General features: G+C 48.1%; 1 protein-coding gene across 2 annotated transcripts in view; it reads right to left on the bottom strand.

Moving 5' to 3' along the window:
• The window catches only part of Atp6v0a4 (ATPase H+ transporting V0 subunit a4), a 43,613-nt gene that overhangs the window by 10,347 nt on the left and 14,160 nt on the right, over window positions 1–19,106 (bottom strand). For both annotated transcript variants that reach the window (XM_052172471.1, XM_052172472.1), the window contains exons 9-15: window positions 16,900–17,112; window positions 14,077–14,227; window positions 11,744–11,883; window positions 9,344–9,501; window positions 5,513–5,606; window positions 3,023–3,141; window positions 22–238 (exon numbers count right to left, since the gene is read on the bottom strand). In XM_052172471.1, the coding sequence (XP_052028431.1) occupies window positions 22–238; window positions 3,023–3,141; window positions 5,513–5,606; window positions 9,344–9,501; window positions 11,744–11,883; window positions 14,077–14,227; window positions 16,900–17,112 (1,092 nt within the window). The remainder of the gene's footprint in view (window positions 1–21; window positions 239–3,022; window positions 3,142–5,512; window positions 5,607–9,343; window positions 9,502–11,743; window positions 11,884–14,076; window positions 14,228–16,899; window positions 17,113–19,106) is intronic.

A 19,106-nucleotide genomic window follows, 5' to 3' on the forward strand; every position in this document is an offset into this window, starting at 1 on the left:
GTATTTTCAAAGCAGAACTACCTGATGGCCATACAGAGGTGCGTTGGAGGCGTCATCATAGTCGAATAGAAACATGCCTATGAAGTGGATGAGGATGCTGGGAGCCTTCCGGGATGTGTGGGCATCATAGCGACACCACTTGAAAATGATCATGAAAACCAGGTATCCAAACAGACTCAGCATAAAAATCATCTCGGGGATGAACTGTAGAATGATGTTAAGGGTTCTTCTGAAGTAACTAGTGGTGGAAAACACAGGTAAGACAGAACGTTAACAGAACGTCGGCGCTTAAGCTTAAGCGCGCCCCCTAGAGCACGCAGTGCTCATTTCCTTCTTGAGCGCCTGCGGGCTTAACACGGGTGGGGGGGGGGGAGGCTTTTGCACAGATTTGGGGAACCTACGTCTAGAAGGTACCATGCAGTGATCTAGCCAGTTCTCGTGGAGACTACACTCCCAAGTCGTATTTGAAGGTGAAATGAAGCAATAAGACATTCGGGAGCCTTTCTCCTACTCATGTGCTAAGACAGGGGCTCCCGATCTACAGCCTGGGCTACACGGAGCCTGGAAACGAAGATCGATTCTAATATGCAGCTGGAGAGAGGCTCCGTGATCACCCAAGCTGGATTCCCAGCTCAGGTGAACTAACTTCAGTTCTAGGGCTTCATTTTCTGGCGCCTCTCAGATCTCTCTCTCTCTCTCTCTCTCTCTCTCTCTCTCTCTCTCTCTCTCTCTCTCTCTCTCTCTCTCTGTGTGTGTGTGTGTGTGTGTGTGTGTGTGTGTGTGTCTCTAAATCTCTCTGTCTCTCTTCTCTGTCTCTCTGTCTCTGTCTCCTCTGTCTCTCTCTTTCTCTGTTTCTGTCTCTGTCTAAGTCTCTTGGTCTCTCTGTCTCTATCTCTCTCTGTCTTTCTGTCTCTGTCTCTCTGTCTCTGTTTCTGTCTTTCTTTGTTCTCTCTCTCTCTCTCTCTCTCTCTCTCTCTCTCTCTCTCTCTCTCTCTCTCTCTCTCTCTGGATCAGCATGGAAAGCTCTCAGCCACTGACCCAGCCTCATGCCTACCTGCCTGCTGGTGTTTTCCGTCATGTTGATAATGGACTGAACTTCTGAAACTCTAAGGATGCCTTAAGTTAAACACTTTCTTTTACAAAAGTTGCCATGGTCATAGAGTCTCTTCACAGCAATAAAACAGTGCCAAGGCACCTAGCCTGTGTGAGGCGCTATGTGCAATTCCTAATGCCTCATGAAAAGAAAAGAGTATTTAAGATCCTGAAATTCTACAAATTCTCTCAAGACACAATGCCAAGGTAGAGGAATAGAAAGTTCAGAACCTTCTGCTGTAAGACAGCCCTACCAGGCTAAGAGGGGAGCTCTAGAGATAGAAGAATCCCTGATGTATAAGGAGGCCAATGACCATCCAGTGGGAAGCCCTTCCCTCAGGTACCACACCCCCGGTTTTCCAAGCAGAACCGTGTCTGTGGGCTCTTGAGTTACAGTCATCCTACAAGTGGTTCTTGCCATAAAAATGGGACCAGAAATGGCACCTGCTGCTTTGGATAGAAACTTTAAAACTCGAGTAACTCGCCACCTTTTCTCTGGCATGGCACCTGCAGGGCTCCAGGTAGTGGCCACCCATCCTCTAAGTCCCTTGGTGTAAGGATGACAGATGTGGAACCCATGTGGGCCCTGCAGCTATGGTTCATGGTCTTCAGCTGCTGAGGCTGGAGTTGTTCATTTCCTGTAACCACACCGTTCTTGTCATGCCCTGTTTTCTTCCTTCCTTTTTCCTTCCTTCTTTACTTCCTCCAAGAAAAACAACAACAACAAAAAAAAAAAACAAAAACAAAACAAAACAAAACAAAAAAAACAGGATCTCCCACAGCCCAGGCTGGCCTTAAACTTGCTATATAGCTAAACCTTGAATTCTGGTTTTCCTACCTCCACCCAAGTGCTAGAATTATAGGGGCGGTGCAATTCCATTTTGCAGTGTTGGAGACTGAACCTAGGTCTTTATGCACACCAGGCAGACACTGTAGCAACTGAGCTAAACCCCCATTCTATTTTGTTTAACATGATAATCTCACACTGTCAGGCACTGAGCCTACAATCTCATTCACTAGGAGCTAAAATTGAGGCTTAAACTGACTGATTCAAGCTCTCCAGCATTTCTGTGGGCCAATGCTCCTAGGTAGCAAGTAGGATTTGTGTGGTACCTGCTGTCAGCTGCCATGTTCAAGGCACAGTGAGTAGTGTGTATGATGCTGTCCAAGCACACTTTTAGCATCAGCAAGTTTAAGAAGCTTTCAAGAGACTGATGTTGACAGAAGGAAAGGAACAGAGTGCAGATACGAACAGAAGGGAGAGAGGGGGGAGGGGGAGAAGGGGAGAAGGAGAGAGAGAGAAAGAGAGAGAGGAAGGGAGAGGGAGAGGGAGAGAGAGACTGCCACACACCAGCTGGAAGACAGGATGATGCAGGATTGGGAGCACCTTGGCCAGAATTCATACAAGTCTTCCCAGACCCATTAGGAAGAAAATGAGCTGGATAGCATATCAACCTTTTCTTTCAGGTAGAGGGAACAAGAGGTGCTGTAAGCTCCCTGCCCCCTGCTGAATCATGAGATATTTTCCCGGTGAAAAGCACACACTTACTTCAACAGAATCTGCATGGCAGAAACAAAGGTGCTTCTGATTCTGGCCAACCAGCCTATCTCAACTCAGCTCAAGCCAAGACCCGCAGGGAAGCTACCTGACTTACAAAGGCTCACTGGTAGCTCTGTCTCTCTTCCTCATCAGTTCCATTAGACGAGCAAGAGAAGGTGAATAGAGAGGTTCACACATAGGTAGAATCAGTCGTTGTGTTCTTGAAAAAGACCCAAGTTTGGTTCCTAGAACTGTGCTAGGCAGTTCACAATCACCAGTGACTCCAGCTTCTGGGGTCCATGAGCCCGCATTCACATGCCCATACCCACATTCAAACACACACATACACGTACACATAATTTAAAATATTTTTTGAAAGAAGAAACTCACATGTGATTGAAGAGGCTGAGAATAACACCAAAAAGCATATGAACAATTCCCAGGATGACTGACATCTTCATCTTATAGGAGTTTAAAAATGTGAGTTTGTTTGAAGCCAGGTTCCAAATCTGGATAAGAAACATGACAAGAAAGACGTGAGGCAGAGCTGGGAGGCCTGTAGGAGCTGGGGCTGCAGCACAGAGAGGAGCTGCTCTGGGGGCGACATGACGTGGGGCTCAGAGAAGGGAAGGGACGAGTCTGTTGTCACTGCAGCTGTGACAGCGTTAGAAGAATTGGTGCCATTGATCAGATAGCCAGGTGCTAGAAGAAAACCAAAGATGAGGACTTGTGAGGTGGCCCAGGGAGGGAGGGAGCTTGTTGCCGAGCCTGGCTACCTGGGCTGGTTAGTCTCAGTCAACTGGACAAAACAGAGTCACCTGTCACCTCCAGAGATTGGCCTGTGGGCCATTTTCTTCAGTAGTGATTAAAGGGGGAGGCCTAGTCCACTGTGGGTGGTTCTGTCCCTAGGCAGGTCGTCCTGGCTGTAGATTGGAGCAAATAAGCAAGCTAAGAGGAGCAAGTCAGTAAACAACTCCCTCCGTAGCCTCTGCTTCAACTCCTGCTTTAACGTCCTCTCACTAATGGACAGTGATCTGTGAGGCGAAATAAACCACTTTTCCTCCAAGTTGTTTGTGGTCATGGTGTTTATCACAGCAACAGGAAATAAATTAAAATACAACCTGAAATCTATCCTTGGAACCCACATAAAGGTAGAGGAAGAGAATACATATACCACACATACCAACACACACTAACATCTATATCACACACACACACACACACACACACACACACACACACATGCGCGCGCGCATGCACGCAAGTGCACACACATATTCACAAGACACATAGAATCAACAAATAATAATAAAAATAAGATCTTTACGAAATATCAGCCACTCATGTTAGACTCTCACATGTTGCAGTTTATAAACAGACTTTCAAGGGTTTTACCTGTTTTGATAAAACTTAGAATGCAGCTGGGACTGACTGAGCAGTAGGTCTGAAGATTTCCATGCAATGCTTTCTGCTTTTATTGGGTGAGGAGAGGAGAAGTCGGGGAAACTGGAGGAGATGACACACATGAGGGAGGCAACTGAGAGGGAGGCGACCAGAGAGTCACTGTCAGGCGTGCGCTCGGTGGCTGAAGCTGAAACTGGCCACTCTGCTCTGTTCCACACAGTCCTGAGAATCTAGACCACCGGAGGCATGGTTGGTTGGGAACACAACAGTGACACCTGGTGGCTGTATGCGCTGGCTTTATCTGAATGAGCATTATGAACTTTATCCATTCACAACGGTATTTTCCCCCCCTAGATTTCTCGTAGTGTAAAGGCTTTGAAAATGCCACATCTAGTTGACTGAAAGATACAGCAAACAAATGAGTAAAATGAAACATCTAAATAATCCACAGGAACCTGGGGAGATAGAGCGACCTGTGGAGTGTTTGCCATGCACACATGAGAATCCAGGTTTGACCCCAGAACTCATGTAAAAATGTGTGGTGGCGTGTGCTTTTAGTCCAAAGCAGGCAAAGACAGGAGGACCCCTGCAGCTCACTTAGCAAGCCACAGGTTTCAGTGAGAAGTCTTGACTCAAACATAAGATAGGCTGCTCCTAAAGAGACAGCCAAGTTTGACCTTTAGCCTGCCAAGAAGCTAAAGTCATACTTTATAGTGTAAGATGTTACCCACTGCAAGAAAATACCAAAATAGGACACTTGATCAGAATATTAAGTAACTTATTTAATGTATATACTTTCTAAGCAATCAACTTGTGTGTGCTTGAGCATGTATGTAAGAGAGACAGACAGACAGAGACAGAGACAGAGAGGGAGAGGGAGAGAGAGAGAGCACGCATGTCTTCAGGGAATATCCACCATCTTGTTTTTTGAGGCAGGACCTCTCACTGGCCAAGCCCGTGATCACCTGACATCCTCCTGATGGTTGGGATTCCAAGCACATCCTACCATGCCTAAGATTTTGTTTTGCTTTATTCTTTGAGACAGGAGCTTGCTATGAAGACCAGGCTACCCTCAAATTTATAAAAATTCTCCTGCTTCTGTCTCTGAGTGTTGGGATTAAAGGTATGCGCCACCATGCCCAGTCCATATCTGGCTTTTGACATGAAAGTTTTGCAGACCAAACTCGGGTCCTCAATCTTGAAGCACCAAGCACTTGCCAGCTGAGCTCCCTCTGCAGACTTCAAGGGCTCTTTAAAAGCGTGTTATTAGCCAGCAATGGGATAGCTGCTGGAGAAGGAAGGGGGCAGGAAACTCCATAGGAAGGAGAGTCCAGGGCGAGGCAGAATTCATCCGCTGGACGCAGCTCTGCCTCTGAGTTTATCCCATCTCTCCCCAGCTTGCTATTCCTTCTCTATTCAGAGTTCTCAACCACATGGCATCCATAACTGGCACTTCACCCCGGAGGGAACTCTTACCGGATCAATCCCAAATGGGTAGGGATTTCCAGAATACACTCCTGGGATGGCCGGGTCCAGCTGTAAATACGGATTATTTTCCACGGTGTGAGCACTAAGGAGACAAAGAAGAGAGACAAACACGATATAAAAACAGATACTACAGTGACATCAGCCATGAGCTTGAATGCCCACCAAAGCCCAGCTGCTGACGAGGTGGCAAGTTTGCTCACTCAGCAGCTCCATATTTGGTCACAGAATAGCTACTACTATGTATCCACTACTGCCCTGAGGCCTGAGGCTTCTGAAACTACCGTCCGGACCACACAGGTTCACAGCCCAAGTTTCCAAAGAGCCATGGCTCTGACTGGAATGAGTGAGGAAGACCAGAAACTGTAACATGTGGGAGGCAGTGGGGGCTGGACTGAGGGGTACAGACTGGTAACAGACAGAAGTTAGGAAGGGGTGGGGGAGGCAGAAGATCTCCCAGGGGACATCTGGGCCAGTCCAGGATGGATTTTTTTTTTTTTTTTTTTTTTTTGGTTTTTTGTATTTGGTTTTTTTAAGACAGGGTTTCTCTGTATCGCCCTGGCTGTCCTGGAACTCACTCTGTAGACCAGGCTGGCCTCGAACTCAGAAATCCACCTGCCTCTGCCTCCTAGAGTGCTGGGATTACAGGCGCATGCCACCACCGCCCGGCACAGATGGAATTTTTATACAGACCTTCATCTCTGTAAAACTCAAGCCCAGCCCCACCAAAAAGGAGGGGGGAAGAGAAAGAAACTATAAAAGTTGGTCAGGCTCCTCAGTGAACATGGGAGATGTGTCTGCCTCCCCCGACTCCTGTCCTACAGTGTCTAGGTTACAAATATGCACTGCCATGCCCAGCTTTTTAAATGGATGATGGAGATCTGAAGTTGGATCCCCAAGTATTTTACCAGGTGACAAAGGTTCCCAGCTCCCTCCCTCTTTTTTTTTTTTTCCCATGAGTCTCTACAGAAAGCCCAGGGATTTTCTATATGTGATTGAAATAAAGAAAAGAAGACTGACCACTGTGACAGAGTGCCCAGGAAAACTCTCTCCATGCTACATCATTGTGCCGTGGTCCCAGACAGTGGCTTAGGACATCTGGAAGCTTACTTGGGACAGTACTATGTAGCCTTCCGTACTGGGACATGCACCCAGCCCCAGGGACCACAGGCTTACTGTCTCCAGATGAAAGGCACCAAGTGTCAGAGGAAGCAGGCCCGGGACCCAGGCTCTGCCTGATGACCTAACTCTAACTTTGCTCCGCCTCACTGAGACCATGATTCTGCTTTACCCTAGCTGGGGCGTATGGCGGGACACCTGTCTGCCCTAGCTCCAGGGTGTCTGACGAGTCTGGAGATGAAAAGGAGCTGTTTGCAGGTGCGTTAAAGAGATATACTCCTACTCATGTCTGCAGAACAACACGTTCATTCACACTACAAGGAAAATGAAATTTCATGTCGTTTTGGGAAACCATACAGATTTAATATAATTCTTTTTTTTTTTTTTTTTTTTTTTTTTTTTTTGGATTTGGTGGTTTTGAGACAAGGTTTCTCTGTGTGGCCCAGGCTGTACTGGAACTCACTCTGTAGACCAAGCTGGCCTCGAACTCAGAAATCTGCCTGCCTCTGCCTCCCAGAATGCTGGGATTACAGGTGTGCGCCACCACCGCCTGGCTTAATATAATTCAAAACTAAGTTCTTCGAGGCTTCTCTTCAGATGCCTATTCATTATAAAGGGGGAGGTGCAAATGTTGCCAACTGCCTGTCTTCAGTTTTAGCCTTCATTTTTCTTTATTGCATTGCCGTCCTCTACACCAAGAGCCTGGGCCTTCCAGAGAAACCAAATGAGAGCTACAGAACCTGCACAACTCCAGCTAGAAGCTGTCACCCTCTGGCCTGGGGGTGGAGTCCGTGGTGCTCCACTTGCTTGTGCAGGGACCAGGTTTCAGTCCTTTTGCTAAAAAACAAGACAAAACACCTTCCATTCTCTCCAGAGAGCTAGCTGGTGTAAGTTTTCCAGAAATGTCCACCAAATAAAATGCCCCCAGAGAAAGTTCCCTAGAGCTAATCTCAAATGAGGCTGCTTGCTTTTTCTCTCCCTTTTATGTCCTCTACAGACGTAGATGAACAAGTAAAAAAAAGTCTTGGTTTCCTCCAATAGGCTGGGCACAGTCAGACACACCTTTAATCCCAGCACCTGGGAGCCAGGCATCCCCAAATGTTGAAGGCCAAGGTTATGCAGTGAGACCATGTCTTAAAAAACAGAAAGAAGCCGGGCAGTGGTGGCACATGCACGCCGGTAATCCTAGCACTTGGGAGGCAGAGGTAGGCAGATTTCTGAGTTCGAGGCCAGCCTGGTCTACAGAGTGAGTTCCAGGACAGCCAAGGCTACACAGAGAAACCCTGTCTCAAAAAACCAAATTCAAAAAAACAAAAAACAAAACAAAACAAAACAAAACAGAAAGGAAGGGGAGGGGAGGAGAGGAGAAGGGAGGGAAGGGAGGGGAGGGAAGAAGAGGGGAGGGGAGGGAAGGAGAGGGGAAGGGGCGGAGGGGAGGGCAGGGCAGGGGAGGGGAGGGGAGGGCAAGAGAGGGGAGGGAAGAGGAGGGAAGGAGAGGGAAGGGGAGGGAAGAGGAGGGGAGCAGAGGGGAGGAGAGGGGAGGGGAGGGAAGAGGAGGGGAGCAGAGGGGAGGAGAGGGGAGGGGAGGGAAGAGGAGGGGAGCAGAGGGGAGGGGAGGGAAGAGGAGGGGAGGGAAGGGAAGCAAGGAATGTTATAGCAATCCTGAGTAAAGAGGAGGAAGAAGAGGAAGAGGAAGGACAAGAAGCAAGGCTGTAACTACACCGTTTCTCTCTCTCTCTTTCTCTCTCTCCCTCTCTCTCTCTCTCTCTCTCTCTCTCTCTCTCTCTCCCTCTCTCTCTTTCTCTCTCTCTCAAACTCTGAAACCCCTCCTCCCTAGATCCACAGACTGTGGCATTAGAGAGCTTCCAAGGCCCCGCTTTCGTCCCAGGAGATTCCACACCATCCTGCCTCTGTCAGCCACAAGCAATCCTGGATGCTGGCAATTCGAACTCACGATCGACCGCCTCGATGCTCTTCATACTGAACTCTAGCTTTCCTGAGCAGCCTAAGAAATGTTGGGCTGCGTGGGGTGGGGTGGGTGGGGGACCTGGAACACTGAAAGCTGAGGGTCTGTATACGTCATCGCCGGTGCCAGCCTTTTTAAAGCCAAGTCTTCGCTCCTAAATCCTGGCTATCAAATCCCCACAGGAAAGCCAGCATGTTGCCAGCCTCGCCCTCTTGGCTGCCCTGGGCTGCTCAGTCTCTAACTGCTGCACCATCTATTTTTACCAAAGTGCCTGCTGCACAGCGCACCTCCACAACAAATATTTAATTGAACTGGAATTTGACAAGCTATCTCTCCACCACAGCCAGTTCAGTGGCTGGGTTATCTATTTTTATCTACTGCACAAAATAGATAAAATAAATACTGGGTCTGGGGAGCTGGCCTAGCAGTTACGAGTACTTGCTGCTCTTGCAGAAGACCTGAATTCTACTCCCAGCAAGCAAGCGGCAAGTCAGAAAAGCTATCTATAACTGCAATTCCAGGGGGAGCCAAGGCCCTCTTCTGACCTCTGCTGCGTGCACACATTATACATATATGTACATGCAGGTAAAACATTCATACATGTAAAATACTAATAAATATTTCTTTAAAAAAAACTGAATTGTTGGGTGAAATTTCAGGGGCAGCTGTGGTCAGAGCCTCGGGCCACGCGGTCTTTGTATGGCCTGCAAGCAGGCCCTAGCAGGCTGTGAACTTACTTCCACGTGCCGTTTCGGAACATCGGCTGGACGCTCCAAGAGGAGCCAAAGATGTTAAAAGATTTGGAGAAACAGTCGTTGTAGATCAAGCCGGTGTAGATGGAGAAGATACCCATGAGCAGGATCAGATAGCGCCCATTGAAGAAGATGTTCCACATCTGGCCCGGGGGAAAAAGGATGAGTGTCAGTCAGTGGGCTCTGAAGTGATAACAGGAAGGGAGGGAGACATGGGGTATGTCCAGCATCAGTAGTGTGGGGAGAGATGACATGACCAAGGCAGACATCATGCACACACACACACACACACACACACACACACACACACACACACACACGTAGGTCAGCCAGAGAACCTCAGGCCTTTATTCACTGTGCAAATAAAAACCGTGTGAGCCTCGCGCTTTCTCTTTCCACAGAATGGATGGCTCTGCACACTGAGGTCTCGTCTGCTAAGGAACCGGCATGCCGTGGTCTCCAGCACCTCCGGGAGACAGGTCCTGACTGGCCTCTGCCCAGTCACCGCAGGTCGGATCTGTAGGCCTTTGGGGCTTTGTCTTCACAGAGCCAAGCACAGTTGGACTGCTGTCTGTCACATCGGCTAGGGACAGCAGCTTCCTGGGGTGCTGGCTGTGGCTATCATTCATCCTAAGAGCGGATGACAAGTCCATTTGCAATTTTAAATGCTTCCATGGAAAATGACATCTGTTAAGCTTGTCATGGAAGACTGAATTGGTCACAAGACCTTGCTTATGATTAACTTACAGTGACATCACGGCACTCCTTCTAACCAATCCAGCATCTGCCAGAGGACTGTAGCCATTCTTATAGTCTGGAACATAGCTAAGGGCAAGGCTCCATTCTGTCAAGTGTATTACCGCAAGCTTATCTGCCATTAACTGACCGACCGGCAGATAAACTCTAACCAACACAGGCACCCAGTGGCCTCTGTGTTCATAAAACCGTGGAAGGAGACCGTGCCAAAGGCAGTGAGAAGTGAAGTGCCAATATCCAGGACTCCTTGGGGTTTCCTAAAGGTTCTGCCACGAACAAAATATCCGTGGTACTTTAAGATAGGTTTTAAAGGAAGCTACAAATAAGGTGTAATTCTTGATGGCAATTTTTGAAAATTACATATTTTGTAGACAAGCACAAACACACAAAATGAAAATATATTCAAAAGCATTCATCAAAATCTTTCTCTAGGTGTCTGCACTGTAATCTGACATAAGTTCTACAATTAAGATGTATAGCTTTTATAATCAGTGTAAAGCAAGTTTTTAAAAAATTAAGAGGAGGCTAGATTTAATTCCAGCACTCCAGAGGCAGAAGTAAGCAGTTCTCTGTGAGTTTGGGGCTATCTCCAATTATATAGTGAGATCCTGCCAATAATAATATGATAATAATGGTAGTGGTGATGATGATGATGAGATGATGATGATGGTGATGATGATGATGATGATGATGATGATGATGATGATGATGATGATGATGGAGCTGGAGGTGCAACCTCATGGTAGAACCCTTGCTTAGCACACACAAAGCCCTGGATTTGTTCCCAATACCCTCAACCATCAACAAAACCCACTGCTTTGAGTTTGTCTAGCACGCAACATAAACCTGGCACAGCATTGGATGCCTGCAATCTCAGATCTCCAGAGTTAGAGGCAGGAAGCTCAGAAGTAAAAACATCATCCTTGACTACACAATGAATTTGAAGCCAGGCTGGGATAGATGAAATCCTGTCTCAAAAGCATATAAATAAATAAATAAATAAATTTTAAAAAAGCAAAAACCAATGTCTTCTAATGTCACAGACAGAAAGAAAAAGAAAAAAGATGAGTTTAGAGCAAGAAACCCCACACTAAGAGTTTTATGTTGAATTGGGTTATTTTTACAAATATATGTTATTCCTTATAGTGACAGTCACATACACATTTTTTAAAAGATTGACTCTTAGAGTTATTTCCTATGTGTGTGTCTGTGTGAGCACATGTCATACATGGGCAGGAGCCTGAGGAGGTCAGAAGAGGGCGCTGGATCCCCTGGATTGGGAGAGTAACAGGTGGTTGTGAGCCACCCCCCAAGGCTTCCTGGACCGACCACCACGCACTCAGCAGTCCACAGCAGTGTTAGCACTCTTAACTGCTGAGCCATCGCTCTGGCCCCTTACATATACATTTTGCACCTGTCTTTTGTTTGTTCCAGACAGTGTCTGGTCTCGCTATCTTGGTCTAGCTGTCCTGGAACTGTCTCTGTAGGCTAGAGTAGCCTTGAAGAATTCACCAGCTCCTCCTGCCGCTTCCCCCCAATGCTGAGATTAAAGGCATGAGCCACTGGCGAACAACCCCTTGAAGTTACAGTGTAATATTTTCCCTCCGGGAACACTGGCGGACCACCCACCTCATTGGTGCTCTTCTGAGCCAGCAAGTGCCTCTCATTTAGGACCATCCACAGGGCTGCCATCAGCATCACCATTCCGTGACCAAAGTCTCCAAACATCACAGCGAACAGGAAGGGGAAGGTGATGATAGTGTAGGGGGCTGTAGGGGTGACAGTCACAGCAGCTGAGATCCTGAATGGGTCCCCACCCCCAACCAAATTCTCCCTAGGGAAGCCCCTCCCCTCCCCATCTGCTGCCAGGCTTACACAAGCCTTCCTGATTGTCTCTCCTCCACCATCTCCATACAACCCCGGCTTGGCTCCCAGGTGCCTGAGCCAACCCATGAAGGCAGCTCTCCTTTCTTGGTTTATGTAGTACTGAGATTTATACAGTGATTAGGGCTTCTCACCGTCACAAAGTTAGATGACACTGTGATCACTGATTTTGACTGCTTGCTGAACTAGATTCCTAGTGAGAATGAGACCCTGAGGTCTCTGGTCTAACCACTGGTTCAATCCCTTAATGGATTTCTCAGATGGTGGCTTTAGGAGGGGTGAAAGGTTGAACATGGAGTCTCGGGCCTTGTCTGCTAAATAAGGGATTGGAAACTGGCAGGCTACAGCCTGAGGCATCCCTAGGGGACAGTTCCCGAGCTGGCATCCGGTGTCTGCTCCTCAGATCTGTATTCATCTGAGGGCGTAGATCACTGGGACTTGTGCTGGCTAGTTTCTGGATGGTTTTGGTCAACTTGACACAAGCTAAAGTCATTCTGGGAAGAAAAGGTCTGTATCAGTTTGATCGATAGGCAAGTCTGTGGGCATTTTCTCATTACTAAATGATGTGAGAAGGTCCAGCCCAGGGAGCAGTGTCGCTCTCGTCAGGTGGCCCTAGGATGTATAAGAAAGTAAGCTGAGCAAGGCACGAGGAGCAAGGCAGTAAGCAGCACCCTTCCGTGGCCTCAGCTTCAGTTCCTGCCTCCAGATTCCTGCCTCGATCTCTAGCCCTTATTGATGAACTACAACTGTAAGCTGAAATAAACCCTTTCCTGCCCAAGATGCTTTTAGTCATGGCTTTTATCAAAGCTACAGAAATCAAACTAGGACAAGATTCTACCTTGCCCCGACCCCTTCCCACATCCTCTTTTCTCCTCAGCTCTACCCAAGGGACCAAGGGACCTTAGGCTAAGCCCCCTGAAGCTGGAAGCTAAATAAATCCTTCCTCCCTGAGGTGGCCTGAAGGGCAAATGTTCCCCACAGACTCACGTATTTAGATACTAGGTCCCCCACCCCCACCCCACCCAGTTGATGGCACTGTTTGGGAAGATTATGGAACCTTTAGGAGGTAGAGCCTTGATGAAAGAACTGTCCCTGTGCCCTGGGATTTAGGTTTTATAGCTGTGTTCCACATCCTATTCTCTGTCTGTTTCCTGTATGCAGATGACGGTGCGATCCCCTCAGCTTCCCAGTCCTACTGCCCTGCCTGCCTGCCTGCCACGCCTATTGCACACCGTGCCATTTCTGGAACCAAGAAATAAAATAAAGCCTTCCTTCCCTACATTTCTTTTTGTTAGGCCATTTTGTCACAGCAACAGGAAAGTACTAATATAATCCCATCTCCAGGAAGCTGTTTATAGAGGTCTATGGCCAGTGTTATAAAAGTGGCTAATACAGGACTGAAAGCCTGTCTCTGACTTCTATACTCTTTCCAACGTCATCTTTGGTCTGTCTCCACCACAGACACAGCACCAACAGTTACCCACAGGCATTGGGACCCCATGGGGCCCCTGCAGTATTGGTCACAAGTTGGAAAAGACTCAAGCTGTAGAACTGCACTGTTCTCTGTGTGGCTACAGACCATCTTGTCTCCCCCTCTGTTTTACTATCCAGGCCACCAGAACTGCACAATACCAGGCACTATAGATCTATTATGCTGACCCAAAATCCTGTGTATCCTGTCTTTGTCACACCATAACTTGTGGATTTTAAAGATGCTAGAGGGTCTTGGCTGACTTAGAGACAGATGAAAACTAGGGTTGACTGCCATTTAAAAGAGCCAGGTGTGGTATGACACATTTGTAAGATCAGTGCAGAGATGGAAACATGGAGATCATGAGTTCAAAGCCATCCTGGGCTACATACAGGACCCTGACTCTAAACAAATACAGACACAAGGATATAGAAAGACAAAAACCAAATCTTTCATGAGTCAGCATTTACAAAAGACAATACAGGAAATCAAATGAGTTGTCGAGTGTCACGGTGTAATCGGATTCACCTCCTGCATCTACCGAGAGGCACACCTTAGTAATTTTCATTTTCTTGCTACCACATTGTACAAGCCGTCAGAGCCTTACCTGGGTTTATCTCTCGGTAGCTACCTACACCGTATGCATCAACAATGTTCTGGAAGCCAGCTGTAAATTTATTGGTCCTATTGAAGGTGGGAGGGTCTGCTTTAGCTTCCACTTCTGTCATGATGGGGACCATGGAGGAGCCACTGAGTTCCTGCAGACAGAACAGGTGACCAATGCGTATGGAGGAGAACTGATTGCTGGCACACAGATCTGGACATGAACTTGGGACATCTCCACCTTCCAGAGAACAAGGGAAGGTAAATGTGTCTCAGTGCTTACCTAATGTCTCTTACATGAGAGTGTCAAAAAGCTGGAACTCATCCTGGTTCTCTGGCCATCTTCCCCCACCCCCATCCACAACACCTGCACACACACACACACACACACACACACACACACCTCTGCTCTAGGTTCTCTATTCTTCCCCCTCTCTGCCTTCTCCTTCAGAAACTCAGCCACTTTGCTAACTTATACTCATCTTTCAAGGTGACACAAGCTTTCTCCCACATGTCTTTTCTAACTGCCCAGTAGGTTGACCTGACCCAGAAGCTCTAGATGCCTACATCTGAATCACCAACTTGCCCCGGCTAGGTCCTCCCTGTCCCGTCTTTTCCCAGAGTCCCCATTTCCCCAGGTTCCTGTTCTGTCCCTTTTGGCTTAGTGGCCCCCATTCCAGCTCAATATTTCTCTCTCCAGGGTCCTGGTGTCTCTTCTCTGGGCTGCCACACTAGCTGGGCCTCACCATCCCCTCCATCCCCTCCATCCCCTCCAGCCCCTCCAGCCCCTCCATCCCCTCCATCCCCTCCAGCCCCTCCAGCCCCTCCAGCCCCTCCAGCCGCAGCCCTTCTGCCGACTTCCCCACCCACCCACTCTGCCCAGTCATATCTGGAATAAAACAAACCAAAGGTGTTGGTCTTCAAAGCTTCCTACAGTCTAAAGTGTGAAGTCAAAACACTCTCAGAGTCAAGGCTTCTGTGCAGGTAGACCTAATCCTCCACTGCCACCTTCATAACCAAGACAACAAAAACCACCTCTCCGGATGCCAAGTCTTCACAATTCTCTGTGCTCTCCACCTCACCACTCCACATCCCATGGCAACCAGCAGGCGTGCCTTGAGTGGGCCTCTACCAACTAACTACAAAGGTCTTTACAGAGTTTAATCTCGGTTCTCCTGATGTTATCACAAGATACACCTCAAGACAAACCCGTTTTAGAAATGAAGAAACTGAGGCACAGCGGAATTAAGCAACTGCTCCAGGTCATAGAGCAGATGGAGTGGTTTCCCACTGTGTTAAGGAGGAATGGGAATCCCCTCCTTAGCAGCAAGGCCTGAAGCTTTGCCCCTTCCCATACACACCGCATGGCAGCTGACAGGGCGGCTGGCAGAGGCCACAAGGGGTTATATTGGCAGTGGTGACAGTATCCAACAGCTGTTCTAGCTTCACGCTTCCCTCTGCCTCCTACCCACACAAGGCCTTCAACTCCTGTGTGGGGAAACACCTGTGGCAATTCTGGGAGACTGAAGAAACTGCTCTAACCAGCCTCGTAGGAAGCCTAGCTTTATGCTGACACAGGATGACTCTGCATTGAGACAGGGTCTCCAGTATCTCAAAGCTTACCAGATGCTCCACCTGCCTAGCCACTTGCCTCGTAAAAGTCTCCCATCCCCCAGCTGGCTCCCACTCAGTCGTCACCCCAGTGGGGTTCACCATCCCTATTACCTCGTGCAATGATCCAAGCAAGTGCATCACATTCTCCAGCAGGAACCAGTCAGTCCTCTCTCCCATCGCCACAGAGCCCATCCCCACTCGTGGTTCACTCTAGCCCTAAGGATTGTCCCATGTGGCCTTGCATGGCCTGAGGGGTCTTCCTGCCTGGGCTTGGATGATAGTACTATTATTCTCACCTATCGAGTACCAAGTGTCAGCTCTCAGGCACTTTTTGGGCTGGGTCTCACACATCGACGAGGACAACAGGTGGTTAGAACCAGTTTCTCTCCCATGATGTCCCCCATTTTCTTCACCTATATTCACGGCTGCCTGAGAGTGTGTACTCAGGAGCATGGGTATTGCCCATCTCTCTAGAAAGTCTCAATGGTGGGGCTATGTCTACCCAGGGGGGACTCTGAATCAAGTGTGTTCATGTAGCAGATGAACAAGGGCTTAGTAACTAAACAGTGTGTGTGTGCATGTGTGTGTGTGTGTGTGTGTGTGTGTGTGTGCGCATGTGTGTGTGTGTGCATGGCAGCTGGCACACTGATGAGCCATCTGTGCCTTTGAGCTCTTAGTACACAGGCCTGGTTGTTTTCGCCTCTCTGGCTAGCCTGTATCTCTATAAGGTGACAGCACCCGTAGTCATATTGTGATACCTGTTACCACAGCTTTCAGAGAGGTGGCACATAAACACCCAGCATATGCTCGCCCGTTCTTCAACTGCTAGAGAAAAAAAAAAGACTCTCTTCTGTGCCTTCGCACTGAGTTAAGAACTGAAGGTAGAGAGGCTGCGGACATAGCTCAGATGGTGGAGTGCTTGCCTACCGTGCTCTAAGCCCGGGTTCAGTCCCAGCACTACATAAATCGGCTGTGGGAATGTATGCCTAGAGGTGGAAGTTCAAGTTTATCCTCAGTTACCTAGAGAACTTGAGACTAGCCAAGAATATGTGTAATACTGTCTCAATTTTTTTTTTAATGTACTAAAGGTACAAGAGCAAGACAATCGTACCCAAAAGCCGCCTGTGACGTTCTCAACCCCAGAAAGGACAAGCAGGGGGCTGGGAGGCTGGATATGATTTGCCTCCCATCCCCGGTTGCCCCTGGCACTCACCATGCCCTGCTCTAGGGCCTTCTTAATGTGTCTAGTGTCTGCTACTGGGAACCAGATCTCGGCGATGATGCACTGCTGGGTGACGTCAATGTTGCACAGGTTCAGCACGTGGTAGACAGCCTTCATCTTCTGAACTTTGATGACCCAGGCGTGCCAGTTGGCAGCTGCTTCCTGCAGTAGACGCTGTCGATGAGACTCTGTTTGGGTAATGACCTGAGCCAAAACAAAAGCAGAAAAACAGTAAACATTCATGGGGGGATTAGACACAAATGGCAAAAAAATTAAAAAGGGACTTCATTCGCCATAACGGCTTCTCCTGCCCTGAGAAGAACATACGAGCCATTTGTCTTCTCTATCCAAGGTTAGAGCTGACAGGCAAGACCGCATCTTCCCTTCCCTCTAAGATCTCCTTCATGCGATTACTCTGGGTTAAAACTGTGTGTCAAGTTAGGATGAAGCCATGCTGGATTAGTGTGACCCTGGATCTAGAGATCAAGGCACACAAGGAGGACACAGTGGGAAGCGTTCATTGATGAGAATGGTGTAGCCATTAGCCTAGGGCATCCTTGCCAGAGGCCACCAGACAAGAATGGGAAGGTTCCTCCCTAAGGCCCCTCAGCAAGAGCCCAGCCCAGGTGGCACCTTGATTTTGGCCCTCTGGTCTCCAGAAAGATCTGTGTATGAGAAGCAACTTCAACCTACCCAGTTTGTTGTCATTTGTTACAATGTTTCCGAAACAGACCAAACGATCTCTGTATCAGTCCAATAAATGCTAAGTGAGTTCATGAACGGGCAATTTGACATGAATAAAATTCATTGGATAGAATTAGATTTCATGTTGCGACAAATAAAACAGGCTCATCTTTTTCAGAAACCTTTCATATGGCTATTGTGGCATACTATACATGACATATCATAAGTGTAAGACCTTTAATACACAGGCCTGCACATGTGTCTTGAAGTGTCACTAGAGGGTGTAATGCAACCTAGCCTGAGGATCAGCAGGAGGCAGGACCACCTGTCACACATGAAACTTTCACAGAGTTCACAGCAAAGCTCACCCTAACAAAAAGACAAAGTACCCTCCAGGAAAGAGCCTCCTGCAGGCCCGAGATGGCACAGCCTGTGAAGGCCAAGGCTGACTTCCTGAGTTTGAGTCCCAGAGTTTGAGGGGTGGAAAGAACCCACTTTTACAAGTTGTCCTCTCTCCTCCACATGCCATAATGCTTGTGCCCACACACGTACATACATGCACTCACATACATACACATATACACACACTCACACATGCATACACAATCTCTCTCTCTCTCTCTCTCACACACACACACACACACACACACACACTCCTTCCAGCGCACAATGGGGTCCATCTGCCACAGTGACTTTCCCTGCCTCCCCAGCAGGGAGGGGCTGGTCATCAATCCCCAGTGACATCTGTGATGAGAACAGTCTGGAATGAGGCAGCGCGGAAGCTGGCCCAGCCAACCTCTAGCCAGTCGGTCACTTGATCCCGTAACTACACACGCCTGCTTCCACAATTTGTCTTACACAATCCCAACCAGAAGGAGCTGCCAGATGGTGTGTGGGGTCTCAGATTCATCCTTGGGCATGACTGAACAGAAGGGGAGGAGCTGGCCAATCACAACTTCCCCAGATCCCTGAGGACAACACCCAGGCCCCACTGTGCACAATCAGCCTTCTTTCTTTCCCACGCTCCTCACGATGCATCCCTGAGGCCTGCATAGAGTATTTTCATGAAAGAAATCACTTGAGGGAAACAGTTTCTGGGACAGTGGCTAAAAAGGAACAGAGACAATTAAATACATTAAATACACATACTCTAGGACAGTAAAAGTGTCTGTTAGCCAAAGGCTTTTAAAACACACGTGCAGATGTGGCATATATGTGTAACTCCAGCAGTGAGGGTGAAACAGGAGGATTGACATGAGTTCAAGACAAGCCTGGACTGCATAACTAGCTCCACCAGTAAGACACAGTAAGACCCGATCTCAAAAAACGAATAAATAAGGGACTGGAGAGATGGCTCAGCCGTTAAGACCCCTGACTGCTCTTCCAGAGGTCCTGAGTTCAATTCCCAGTTCACAACCATCTGTAATGGGATCTGATGCCCTCTTTTGGTGTGTCTAAAGACAGCGACAGTGCACCCATTTGCATAAAATAAATAATATTTAAAAAATGAATAA

This window comes from Apodemus sylvaticus, chromosome 2 (assembly GCF_947179515.1).
Source record: "Apodemus sylvaticus chromosome 2, mApoSyl1.1, whole genome shotgun sequence".
Taxonomy (NCBI): domain Eukaryota; kingdom Metazoa; phylum Chordata; class Mammalia; order Rodentia; family Muridae; genus Apodemus; species Apodemus sylvaticus.